The 14,016-nt window shown below is 43.0% G+C and overlaps 1 protein-coding gene across 2 annotated transcripts; it reads right to left on the bottom strand.

Moving 5' to 3' along the window:
- Window positions 1–1,338: 1,338 nt before the first annotated feature.
- Window positions 1,339–12,882, bottom strand: hoatz (HOATZ cilia and flagella associated protein). Of its 2 annotated transcripts, none has more exons than XM_029770427.1 (6): window positions 11,715–12,882; window positions 10,336–10,374; window positions 5,406–5,725; window positions 2,434–2,493; window positions 1,921–1,973; window positions 1,339–1,779 (listed from the first exon to the last, which is right to left on the bottom strand). In XM_029770427.1, the coding sequence occupies exons 1-6, from the start codon at window positions 12,577–12,579 to the stop codon at window positions 1,716–1,718; spliced, it is 1,401 nt and encodes a 466-aa protein (XP_029626287.1). In that variant the 5' UTR covers window positions 12,580–12,882; the 3' UTR covers window positions 1,339–1,715. The 2 variants fall into 2 exon arrangements, with proteins under 2 accessions (XP_029626287.1, XP_029626288.1); XM_029770428.1 differs by having other exon boundaries at window positions 12,327–12,882.
- Between the last annotated feature and the right edge of the window lie 1,134 nt (window positions 12,883–14,016).

Genomic DNA, 14,016 nt, shown 5'->3' with positions numbered 1-14,016 from the left:
GCCGCTCAGCAAGGAAGAAGCCACTGCTCCAAAATCGCCATAAAATGCCAGTCTACGGTTTGCAACTAACTGCACATGGGGACAAAGATCGTCCTTTTTGGAGAAATGTCCTCTGGTCTGATGAAACAAAAATAGAACTGTTTGGCCATAATGACCATCGTTATGTTTGGAGGAAAAAGGGGGAGACTTGCAAGCCGAAGAACACCATCCCAACCGTGAAGCACGGGGGTGGCAGCATCATGTTGTGGGGGTGCTTTGCTGCAGGAGGGACTGGTGCACTTCACAAAATAGATGGCGACATGAGAAAGGAAAATTATGTGGATATATTGAAGTAACATCTGAAGACATCAGTCAGGAAGTTAAAGCTTGGTCGCAAATGGGTCTTCCTAATGGACAATGACCCCAAGCATACTTCCAAAGTTGTGGCAAAATGGCTTAAGGACAACAAAGTCAAGGTATTGGAGTAGCCATCACAAATGGTCTGGGGCTGTTTCTCATGGTTCGGGCCTTTCAGTTCCAGTGAAGGGAAATCTAACACTTCAGAATACAATGACATTCTAGACGATTCGGTGCTTCCAACTTTGTGGCAACATTTTGGGGCCCTTTTTTGTTTCAGCGTGACAGTGCACAAAGCGAGGTCCATAGAGAAATGGTTTGTCGAGATCTGTGTGGAAGAACTTGACTTCCCTACACAGAGCCCTGACCCCATCGAACAGCTTTGGGATGAATTGGAACGCCGACTGTGAGCCAGGCCTAATCACCCAACATCAGTTCCCGACCTCACTAATGCTCTTGTGGCTGAATGGAAGCAAGTCCCTGCAGCAATGTTCCAACATCTAGTGGAAAGCCTTCCCAGAAGAGTGGAGGCTGTTATAGCAGCAATGTTCCAACATATAGTGGAAAGCCTTCCCAGAAGAGTGGAGGCTGTTATAGCAGCAATGTTCCAACATATAGTGGAAAGCCTTCCCAGAAGAGTGGAGGCTGTTATAACAGCAATGATCCAACATCTAGTGGAAAGCCTTCCCAGAAGAGAGGAGGCTGTTATAGCAGCAATGTTCCAACATCTAGTGGAAAGCCTTCCCAGAAGAGTGGAGGCTGTTATAGCAGCAATGTTCCAACATCTAGTGGAAAGCCTTCCCAGAAGAGTGGAGGCTGTTATAGCAGCAATGTTCCAACATCTAGTGGAAAGCCTTCCCAGAAGAGAGGAGGCTGTTATAGCAGCAAAGGGGGGACCAACTCCATATTAATGTCCATGATTTAGGAATGAGATGTTCAACAAGCAGGTGTCCACATACTTTTGCTCATGTAGTGTACCTATTAATATTCAGACCTCATTAATACCATGTAGTATATATTTTTATAGTTGCTCAAACATATTGTTCATTTATGTTATACTTCATAGACAATGCTTTGGTGACAGTGGCAACCACCCATTCATGCCAATAAAGCATTTATTGTCAGACTAGGAAACATCTCAGTCTTCTCATGAAAATGTCTGTAGTGTCCAAACTTTTGACAATCCCGCTCTTTTAAAGATAAGATGTACTTTATACAAAAATGAAAATATTTCCACCCAGTTAATCACAGACAGACAGACTTTATAAAAACAGAAAGTCATTATAATTAAAACATCAACTCCTACAGACATGGATCTGCCTGGTTCTGTTCTGACGCTGAGGTCTGCCTGGTTCTGATCCGACGCTGAGGTCTGTGTGTTACTGAAGCCTTCGGACCTCCTCCACGTCTGTTTCCAGGTGCTCTGGGGGGTTAAGAGCCAGCCTGTCACACACACACACACACACACACACACACACACACACACACACACACACACACACACACACACACACACTTACTGATTTACTCTGCAGCTTCAGCGGAACACAGACAAACGCAAACCCCACACACAGTGTCACGTACCTCTCACTCCTGTCCCTCTGCCTGGGCTTGTAGAGGAGCGAGACTGTTTCCCTCTGTCACATACACACAGAGACACACACACACACACACACACACGGACACACACACACACACACACGGACACACACACGGACACACACACAGAGGTTTATGTTATTCTGTCTGGAGCCCTAAAACCTTGCACCCAGCAGGCTAACAGGGTCATGTGACCTGAACATTCAGTGATCACATGTGCTGTACGTTGTGTGTGTGTGTGTGTGTGTGTGTTAGTGTGTGTTAGTGTGTGTGTGTACTTTAGTGCTATTCTTGTAGTGCTATTCTTTTGGACCAAACGTCTTCACAAGTATAGTAAACCAAGAAAAAAAAAATATATAGGGGGTTAGAATTAGGGTTAGGTTTAAGTTTCGGGAAAATAAGATTTTGAATGGGAATCAATTGATGGTCCCCAAAAAATCCTCACAAGTATAGTAATACCACACTGTGTGTGTGTGTGTGTGTGTGTGTGTGTTTCACCTGGATCCTCTTCTGTCTCTGTTGATGTAGCATGTTGATGATCTCCTCTCTCTGTCTGGCCTAGAACACACACACACACACACACCTCAGGGGTAAAAAGGGAACTACACCGCCTTCAGAAAGTATTCAGACCACCAGCAGGCAGGCAGACACTGAGGAGTTCAGCAGACAGACACTGAGGAGTTCAGCAGACAGACACTGAGGAGTTCAGCAGACAGACACTGAGGAGTTCAACTGGCAGACAGACACTGAGGAGTTCAGCAGGCAGACACTGAGGAGTTCAGCAGACAGACACTGAGGAGTTCAACTGGCAGACAGACACTGAGGAGTTCAACAGACAGACACTGAGGAGTTCAGCTGGCAGACAGACAGACACTGAGGAGTTCAGCTGGCAGACAGACAGACACTGAGGAGTTCAGCAGACAGACACTGAGGAGTTCAACAGGCAGGCAGACAGACACTGAGGAGTTCAGCAGGCAGACAGAGAGACACTGAGGAGTTCAACTGGCAGGCAGACAGACACTGAGCAGTTCAACTGGCAGGCAGACAGACACTGAGGAGTTCAGCAGGCAGACAGACACTGAGGAGTTCAACAGGCAGGCAGAGAGACACTGAGGAGTTCAACTGGCAGGCAGACAGACACTGAGGAGTTCAGCAGGCAGACACTGAGGAGTTCAGCAGGCAGACACTGAGGAGTTCAGTTGGCAGACACTGAGGAGTTCAGCAGGCAGACACTGAGGAGTTCAGCAGGCAGGCAGACACTGAGGAGTTCAACAGGCAGGCAGACAGACAGACACTGAGGAGTTCAACAGGCAGGCAGACACTGAGGAGTTCAGCAGGCAGACAGACACTGAGGAGTTCAACTGGCAGGCAGACAGACACTGAGGAGTTCAACTGGCAGGCAGACAGACACTGAGGAGTTCAACTGGCAGGCAGACAGACACTGAGGAGTTCAACAGGCAGGCAGACACTGAGGAGTTCAACAGGCAGGCAGACACTGAGGAGTTCAACAGGCAGGCAGACACTGAGGAGTTCAGCAGGCAGACAGACACTGAGGAGTTCAACTGGCAGACAGACAGACACTGAGGAGTTCAGCAACAGACAGACAGACACTGAGGAGTTCAGCAGGCAGACACTGAGGAGTTCAGCAGGCAGACACTGAGGAGTTCAGCAGGCAGACACTGAGGAGTTCAGCAGGCAGACACTGAGGAGTTCAGCAGGCAGACACAGGAGTTCAGCAGGCAGACAGACAGACACTTTTTTTTAAAATCTTTATTTTAACAGGGAAAACAGACTGAGACCTGGATCTCTTTTACGGCTGTGCCCTGTGTAAACATGTTGACATATACAGTTTTAGGCATACAGACAAGAACATTTCAAACATACAAAACAAAGACACAATTCAACAGAAACAATCACAGATAACATCATATTGATCCTCCATAACATTTTTAAAATGGGCAAGGGACACCAGAGTGTCTAACTTAAGTTGGATCTGCAGTTTGTTCCATAAATAAGGTGCAAAGGAACTAAAGGCAGTCCTACCCAACTCTGTAGAGACCGCAGGAGTCTCTAATGTTATCCACATCTGTGATCTGGTTTTAAAATTTGTATATCTAGTGGAAATTAATGATGATATATATGGAGGTAGTTTTAAAAGAAGCGCTTTATAAATAAACAAGAGAGCATGTTGCTCTCGCCTCACAGATAGAGAGGCCCAACCCACATGTTGATATAGGATACAGTGATGAGTTTTGTAACTATCACCCGTGATAAACCTGAGTGCACAATGGTAAATAGCATCCAGTGGTTTGAATGTGTTTGCCGATGCATGCATATAGATAATATCACCATAATCTAAAACTGACATAAAAGTAGCCTGCACAATTTGTTTTCTATTTACAAAGGACAGACAAGCCCTGTTTCTGTAAAGGAACCCTATCTTGAATTTGAGCTTTTTTCCCAATTCAGTAACATGTTTTTTAAAAGAAAGCCTATCATCTAACCATACCCCTAAATATTTATATGCAGAGACCTGTTTGATTTGAGTACCATCCAAGCTAGGAGTTCACACTGAGGAGTTCAACAGGCAGACAGACACTGAGAAGTTCAGCAGGCAGACAGACAGACACTGAGGAGTTCAACAGGCAGGCAGACACTGAGGAGTTCAACAGGCAGGCAGACACTGAGGAGTTCAGCAGGCAGACAGACAGACACTGAGGAGTTCAGCAGGCAGACAGACAGACACTGAGGAGTTCAGCAGGCAGACAGACAGACACTGAGGAGTTCAGCAGGCAGACAGACAGACACTGAGGAGTTCAGCAGGCAGACAGACAGACACTGAGGAGTTCAGCAGGCAGACAGACACTGAGGAGTTCAGCAGGCAGACAGACACTGGAAAACGTTTCTGAGTGACAGTGAGGGCTTTGCACAGACGCTTTGTTGCGTTTCTTGTGGGACTGAAGAAAAAAAATGCCTGGAACGTAAAATAATGTTATTAACCGGTTCCCATGCTTTTAAAATAACGATTATGTATAGATACTTTCATTTCTGTTCCCTGAACCGGTTCCAAGCCCTGCCCCTCTCACACACACACACACACACACGTCCAGTCAGTAATGTTGAAGCCCAGTGTGCAGCAGTAGCAGTAATTAGTAAACAGGCTATAAGGCTGATTTACAGGAGGGAGACAGAGAGAGAGATGGTCTTTCACTGGCTGATAGACCATTAGGAATATGCTGTGTGGGCACGTGTGTGTGTGTGTGTGTGTGTGTGTCTTGAGACAGTATAAGATACCCGAGACAAGCTTTCATTCCATTAATTCACCATCCCCCCTATATCCCCTCTCTCTCTCTCTCTCTGTGTAATCAGTTAAAGGTCTATACATCAGCTGGATGGACCATCAGGACACCACTACATCACTACCACCTCTACTCTAACACACACACACACTCCGGGTCATTTCCTCTCACCATGTCCATGTATCTCTGTCTCTCTTCCTGTCTCTGCTTCTGATGGCGAACCTCCTGCAGCCTGTCCTCCTGTCTCTGCTTCTGATGGCGAACCTCCTGCAGCCTGTCCTCCTGTCTCTGCTTCTGATGGCGAACCTCCTGCAGCCTGTCCTCCTGTCTCTGCTTCTGATGGCGAACCTCCTGCAGCCTGTCCTCCTGTCTCTGCTTCTGATGGCGAACCTCCTGCAGCCTGTCCTCCTGTCTCTGCTTCTGATGGCGAACCTCCTGCAGCCTGTCCTCCTGTCTCTGCTTCTGATGGCGAACCTCCTGCAGCGTCTCTCCTGTTTCAAACGCACACAGGGTTGGGGAGTAAAGGATTACATGTAAGGGATTACAAAAAAAAACCAGTAACTGTAATCAGATTACAGTATCTTTAGAAAAACTAGATGATTACTGAGAGGATTACTTATAAATTGACGCTTCTCTGTTTTCTCAATGACATTTTAAATCAGCTTTGAAAAAAGGCGCAAGTTTAAGTTTGTTCCACCTGAGCGAGTCTGACCACAAGTCAGAGAACACTATGTTGACATACCAAAATGTGTTTGATTAATCGCAGGAATAGGCTTTTGTAGGCTACAGTCCAAGCTATGTCTCCTGACCCCTCCTGTCTCAGCCTACAGTATTTATGCTGCAGTAGTTTATGTGTCGGGGGGCTAGGGTCAGTCTGTCACATCTGGAGTATTTCTCCTGTCTTATCCAGTGTCCTGTGTGAATTTAAGTATCCTCTCTCTCTCTCTCTCTCTCTCTCTCTCTCTACCTCTCTCTCTCGACCTCTCTCTCTCTCGACCTCTCTCTCTCTCTCTCTCTCTCTCTCTCTCTCTCTCTCTCGACCTCTCTCTCTCACGACCTCTCTCTCTCGACCTGAGCCCTAGGACCATGCCTCAGGAATACCTGGCATGATGACTCCTTGCTGTCCACATGGCCGTGCTGCTGCTCCAGTTTCAACTGTTCTGCCTGCGGCTATGGAACCCTGACCTGTTCACCGGACGGGCTACCTGTCCCAGACCTGCTGGAACCCTGACCTGTTCACCGGACGTGCTACCTGTCCCAGACCTGCTGGAACCCTGACCTATTCACCGGATGTGCTACCTGTCCCAGACCTGCTGTTTTCAACTCTCTAGAGACAGCAGGAGCGGTAGAGATACTCTGAATGATCGGCTATGAAAAGCCAACTGACATTTACTCCTGAGGTGCTGACCTGTTGCACCCTCGACAACCACTGATTATTATTATTTGACCCTGCTGGTCATCTATGAACATTTGAACATCTTGGCCATGTTCTGTTGTAATCTCCACCCAGCACAGCCAGAAGAGGACTGCCCCCCCCTCATAGCCTGGTTCCTCTCTAGGTTTCTTCCTAGGTTTTGGCCTTTCTAGGGAGTTTTTCCTAGCCACCGTGCTTCTAAACCTGCATTGCTTGCTGTTTGGGGTTTTAGGCTGGGTTTCTGTACAGCACTTTGAGATATCAGCTGATGTAAGAAGGGCTATATAAATACATTTGATTTGATGTCTTCCAATGGTGCGACTGCTGTCGGCATCCAAAGATGATCCAACTTGAATAAACACTTGGAGGTAAAGGACGACAGCAGTGTTGTAGTCTACGGTGATACGGATAACACTTATTATTGATATCTACATAAAGCATTGATGTGAATCACACTGCTGCTCTCTCATTTAGCTATTTGGGCCTTACGGATTGTGGTTGAATTCAAGAAGTTTAAGCTGCCTATCAATCATTGTTTTTGAAACCAGTGGACAGCCAGTGAAAAATGTGCTCTTGCAACAGCTGCATATTGAAGATCCCAGCCTATGGAATAAAAGTGGGGCTTTCATTGCTCAATCTAATTCATGCTGATAAAATAAATAAATCCATAGGCCTAATAGACACATGCTCAAACACACACGCTTTTATAGACTTAAAGGGAGAATCTGTAGTTGATACAAACATTTTTAGACTTACATTATACAGTTGAAGTCGGAAGTTTACATACATCTTAGCCAAATACATTTAAACTCAGTTTTTCACAATTCCTGACATTTAATCAGAGTACAAATTCCCTGTCTTAGATCAGTTAGGATCACCACTTTATTTTAAGAATGTGAAGTTTCAGAATAATAGTAGAGAGAATGATTTATTTCAACTTTTAATTCTTTCATCACATTCCCAATGGGTCAGAAGTTTACATACACTCAATTAGTATTTGGTAACATTGCCTTTAAATTGTTTAACTTGGGTCAAATGTTTCGGGTAGCCTTCCACAAGCTTCCCACAATAAGTTGGGTGAATTTTGGCCCATTCCTCCTAACAGAGCTGGTGTAACTGAGTCAGGTTTGTAGGCCTCCTTGCTCGCACACGCTTTTTCAGTTCTGCCCATAAATTTTCTATGGGATTGAGGTCAGGGCTTTGTGATGGCTACTCCAATACCTTGACTTTGTTGTCCTTAAGCCATTTTGCCACAACTTTGGAAGTATGCTTGGGGTCATTGTCCATTTGGAAGACCCATTTGCAATCAAGCTTTAACTTCCTGACTGATGTCTTGAGATGTTACTTCAATATATCCACATAATTTTCCTTCTTCCTGTCGCCATCTATTTTGTGAAGTGCACCAGTCCCTCCTGCAGCAAAGCACCCCCACAACATGATGCTGCCACCCCCGTGCTTCACGGTTGGGATGGTGTTTTCAGCTTGCAAGCCTCCCCTTTTTCCTCCAAACATAATGATGGTCATTATGGCCAAACAGTTCTATTTTTGTTTCATCAGACCAGAGGACATTTCTCCAAAATATATGACCTTTGTCCCCATGTGCAGTTGCAAAGCGTAGTCTGGCATTTTATGGTGGTTTTGGAGCAGTGGCTTCTTGCTTGCTGAGCGGCCTTCAGGTTATGTCGATATTGGACTCGTTTTACTGTGGATATAGATATTTTGTACCTGTTTCCGCCAGCATCTTCACAAGGTCCTTTGCTGTTGTTCTGGGATTCATTTGCACTTTTCAAACCAAAGTACGTTCATCTCTAGGAGACAGAACGCGTCTCCTTCCTGAGCGGTAAGGCTGCGTGGTCCCATGGTGTTTATACTTGCGTACTATTGCTGGTACAGATGAACGTGGTACCTTCAGGCGTTTGGAAATTGCTCCCAAGGATGAACCAGACTTGTGGAAGTCTACAATTTTTTTTCTTAGGTCTTGGCTGATTTCTTTAGATTTTCCCATGATGTCAAGCAAAGAGGCACTGAGTTTGAAGGTAGGCCTTGAAATACATCCACAGGTACACCTCCAACTGACTCAAATGATATCAATTAGCCTATCAGAAGCTTCTAAAGCCATGACATCATTTTCTGGAATTTTCCAAGCTGTTTAAAGGCACAGTCAACTTAGTGTAGGTAAACTTCTGACCCATTGGAATTGTGATACAGTGAATTATAAGTGAAATAATCTGTCTGTAAACAATTGTTGGAAAAATTACTTGTGTCATGCACAAAGTAGATGTCCTAACCGACTTGCCAAAACTATAGTTTGTTAACAAGACATTTGTGGAGTGGTTGAAAAACGAGTTTTAATGACTCCAAACTAAGTGTATGTAAACTTCTGACTTCAACAGTATGTCTGCATTGATTCTTGAAGAATATAACTTCTAAATGCCTCATGAGTTTAGTTCAACTGTCACACGAGAACCCAAAATATAAGCTTGTTTATATATAAGCTTGTTTGTGAACATTGTAAATGTAAACAAACACTGTATAGCCTCATAACATGGTTAAAACAATCATTTGGGTATCATGGATGGTCAGTCCCTGCATCCACAGCTCTGTATATTAATCTGAGAGTGGTACATTTCTCCAGGCCCATCCCTCAGCTTTTTACCAAAACAGAGGCGGGGCGTTCCATTTTGTTGTGGTTTCATCTGTGGACTTGCCGTTTAAACAGCTGCATATTATATAGATATCAAAGTGTCACCAACAAAAAGGTAAACAACAGGCCTGTAGCAAATGTAGCATATGGCGTTCATTCTTCACATGTAAATAGCACTTTTCAGTAGTGCTCAAAGCCATTCCATGAGCACAGCATTTATTTTTCAACTCAATGAGCCCAACCAATCCTCCATGACAACACAATCATAAACAACAGAGTAGGACTGGCTAATAAGTCCTTAGTTTTGGGGTCATTCTCAGGTAAAACAATTTGACTAATCTATACTTCCATATTTCCAAGTCCTATTCTTGAAGATCAAGGGGTATCACATTTATTGGAATGACTGGAATTCTGATAGACTTTGGTTTTCAATGTGAAGATATAATTGAATCGTATTATTATATGTAGTAGAGAGCGATGGGTTAGAAGAAGCCTACATAACCAACCCATAAAGTAAAATTTAACATCCATATATGGCCAGCTATGTAAACTTTAACATAGCAGGATAAATCAATAGATGTCGTTCAGTTGGTAACATGCTTTTGTCTTGTAATGCCTCTTAAGGGGAAAGTAATCTAAAAGTAACAGAATGTAATCAGATTACATTACTGAGTTTGGGTAATCCAAAAGTTACGTTACTGTGTACAGGTTTGGACAAACAAATCACATTTTATTGGTCACATACACATGTTTAGCAGATGTTATTGCGAGTGTAGCGAAATGCTTATGAAAAATAAATGCTGTGCTCATGGAATGGAATGGCATACTTTGAGCACTACTGAAAAGTGATATTCGCATGTGAAGAATGAACGTCATATGCTGCATTTGCTACAGGCCTGTTGTTTACCGTTTTGTTGGTGACAGGTAACTAATAACTGCAAAGAAAATAACCTACCCAACCCTACACACACACACACACACACACACACACACACACTGATGTCTTTATGACTGTGATATCTAAGGTAGGGCTGTATACTTACTATGGTCAGAAGAAGATGGTTTGAGAGCAGCATTGGTGTCTAAAAAGGAAAAATAAAAGGTTATTTAATTTTTTGTGCACATGACCTCAAATTGAGACTAGAAAATACAGGCACTGGTGTCTCGAAATGAAATGATTAATTCCCTAGTTAAAGTGTGTTCATATCCACTCAATATTAGTTCCCGCACTCCCAACACATAATAATGACATTAAAGCTCATTATAATAATGCAAAAGGTTCTTAGTTGACACTCAAATATTTTATTCTATACTCATTTGAGGAAAGAAACTTTCTTAATTTGTTTGATGATAAGATTAAATATTTCCAGGGGACCTCATGGGGTCCCGACTCCATGTTTGGGGACCACTGACGTAGACTATCCAGGAGGTAGATCATAGACTATCCAGGAGGTAGATCCTACACTATCCAGGAGGTAGATCCTAGACTATCCAGGAGGTAGATCATAGACTATCCAGGAGGTAGATCATAGACTATCCAGGAGGTAGATCATAGACTATCCAGGAGGTAGATCATAGACTATCCAGGAGGTAGATCATAGACTATCCAGGAGGTAGATCCTAGACTATCCAGGAGGTAGATCATAGACTATCCAGGAGGTAGATCCTAGACTATCCAGGAGGTAGATCATAGACTATCCAGGAGGTAGTTCATAGACTATCCAGGAGGTAGTTCATAGACTATCCAGGAGGTAGAGCCTAGACTATCCAGGAGGTAGATCATAGACTATCCAGGAGGTAGATCATAGACTATCCAGGAGGTAGATCCTAGACTATCCAGGAGGTAGATCATAGACTATCCAGGAGGTAGTTCATAGACTATCCAGGAGGTAGATCATAGACTATCCAGGAGGTAGAGCCTAGACTATCCAGGAGGTAGAGCCTAGACTATCCAGGAGGTAGAGCCTAGACTATCCAGGAGGTATATCATAGACTATCCAGGAGGTAGATCATAGACTATCCAGGAGGTAGATCATAGACTATCCAGGAGGTAGATCATAGACTATCCAGGAGGTAGAGCCTAGACTATCCAGGAGGTAGATCATAGACTATCCAGGAGGTAGATCATAGACTATCCAGGAGGTAGATCATAGACTATCCAGGAGGTAGATCATAGACTATCAAGGAGGTAGATCATAGACTATCAAGGAGGTAGATCACAGGAGGCAGCATATGTTATACTATTACAGGACTGTGTATTGTGTAACTAAATATCTCATAAGGAAAAAAATATTGCGTCAAAAATAAGCGTGACAGCATGTGAACCGAGCAGTGTGCCTCGCATGGTTTGTCGGGGCTAACGTTACCTTACCAACTACCAGAAGTGTCTCATCGTGGTTTGTCGGGGCTAACGTTACCTTACCGACTACCAGAAGTGTCTCATCGTGGTTTATCGGGGCTAACGTTACCTTACCGACTACCAGAAGTGTCTCATCGTGGTTTATCGGGGCTAACGCTACCTTACCGACTACCAGAAGTGTCTCATCGTGGTTTATCGGGGCTAACGTTACCTTACCGACTACCAGAAGTGTCTCATCGTGGTTTGTCGGGGCTAACGCTACCTTACCGACTACCAGAAGTGTCTCATCGTGGTTTATCGGGGCTAACGTTACCTTACCGACTACCAGAAGTGTCTCATCGTGGTTTATCGGGGCTAACGCTACCTTACCGACTACCAGAAGTGTCTCATCGTGGTTTATCGGGGCTAACGCTACCTTACCGACTACCAGAAGTGTCTCATCGTGGTTTATCGGGGCTAACGTTACCTTACCGACTACCAGAAGTGTCTCATCGTGGTTTATCGGGGCTAACGTTACCTTACCGACTACCAGAAGTGTCTCATCGTGGTTTATCGGGGCTAACGCTACCTTACCGACTACCAGAAGTGTCTCATCGTGGTTTATCGGGGCTAACGCTACCTTACCGACTACCAGAAGTGTCTCATCGTGGTTTATCGGGGCTAACGCTACCTTACCGACTACCAGAAGTGTCTCATCGTGGTTTATCGGGGCTATCGGTAGCCTCTGGCGGATGTCTGCGTTGACCAGGCGGGACTCTAGCGGAGGGAGCAGTGACAGAGAGGTCCACAGCTGCTTGGCGTGAGACACATCTTCAGGAGACGAGCCGTCAAACACTGTGAAGAAGTATTTATCCAACTCTGTCTCTAGCTGCTCTGCCTCTCTCCTCTCCTCCTCCGTTACCGGAGCCCGCGGCTCTGACTCACACATTACGGTAGACAGTGTGTTTTAAACCAACCAACAACAACAACAGGAGGCGCGGATATCACCGAATCATCAATATTATAAAGTAACCGAGGCACAGACGGAATATTGATATTGCTAGCTTGCTAAATGGAGAGACGATAGATACACTGTGGAAATGTTTCGTTTTTTGGCAATCCGGAAGTGAGGAGAGCGCGTTACCAAGGCGACGGGACGCTCCAGGAAGTGTGTGTTGCAGCAGGAATGAGGGGGGTTAAACATGTAACACTATTATAGTGTATATGGTTTTATATTCAGTTCTACAGTATATGGTATTATATTCAGTTCTACAGTATATAGTATTATATTCAGTTCTACAGTATATGGTATTATATTCAGTTCTACAGTATATTATATTCAGTTCTACAGTATATGGTATTATATTCAGTTCTACAGTATATGGTATTATATTCAGTTCTACAGTGTATGGTATTATATTCAGTTCTACAGTATATGGTATTATATTCAGTTCTACAGTATATGGTATTATATTCAGTTCTACAGTATATGGTATTATTTTCAGTTCTACAGTATATGGTAATATATTCAGTTCTACAGTATATTATATTCAGTTCTACTGTATATGGTATTATATTCAGTTCTACAGTATATGGTATTATATTCAGTTCTACAGTATATGGTATTATATTCAGTTCTACAGTATATGGTATTATATTCAGTTCTACAGTATATAGTATTATATTCAGTTCTACAGTATATGGTATTATTTTCAGTTCTACAGTATATGGTATTATATTCAGTTCTACTGTATATGGTATTATATTCAGTTCTACAGTATATTATATTCAGTTCTACAGTATATGGTATTATATTCAGTTCTACAGTATATAGTATTATATTCAGTTCTACAGTATATGGTATTATATTCAGTTCTACAGTATATGGTATTATATTCAGTTCTACAGTATAGAGTATTATATTCAGTTCTACAGTATATTATATTCAGTTCTACAGTATATGGTACTATATTCAGTTCTACAGTATATGGTATTATATTCAGTTCTACAGTATATGGTATTATATTCAGTTCTACAGTATATTATATTCAGTTCTACAGTATATGGTATTATATTCAGTTCTACAGTATATAGTATTATATTCAGTTCTACAGTATATGGTATTATATTCAGCTCTACAGTATATGGTATTATATTCAGTTCTACAGTATATGGTATTATATTCAGTTCTACAGTATATTATATTCAGTTCTACAGTATATTATATTCAGTTCTACAGTATATGGTATTATATTCAGTTCTACAGTATATGGTATTATATTCAGTTCTACAGTATAGAGTATTATATTCAGTTCTACAGTATATTATATTCAGTTCTACAGTATATGGTACTATATTCAGTTCTACAGTATATGGTATTATATTC

The sequence above is a fragment of the Salmo trutta genome, chromosome 12 (assembly GCF_901001165.1).
Source record: "Salmo trutta chromosome 12, fSalTru1.1, whole genome shotgun sequence".
Lineage (NCBI taxonomy): Eukaryota > Metazoa > Chordata > Actinopteri > Salmoniformes > Salmonidae > Salmo > Salmo trutta.
The sequence above is the reverse complement of the archived record's forward strand: the minus strand, read 5'-3'. Positions and strand labels throughout refer to the sequence as shown.

Coding starts and splice junctions, on each gene's coding strand:
- hoatz (XM_029770427.1), bottom strand. CDS start 12,579: ATGTGTGAGTCAGAGCCGCGGGCTCCGGTAACGGAGGAGGAGAGGAGA. Junction 5,726..10,335: donor ACCATCTTCTTCTGACCATA/GTAAGTATACAG, acceptor CGTTTGAAACAG/GAGAGACGCTGCAGGAGGTT. Junction 1,780..1,920: donor CAGAGGGACAGGAGTGAGAG/GTACGTGACACT, acceptor TGTGTGTGACAG/GCTGGCTCTTAACCCCCCAG.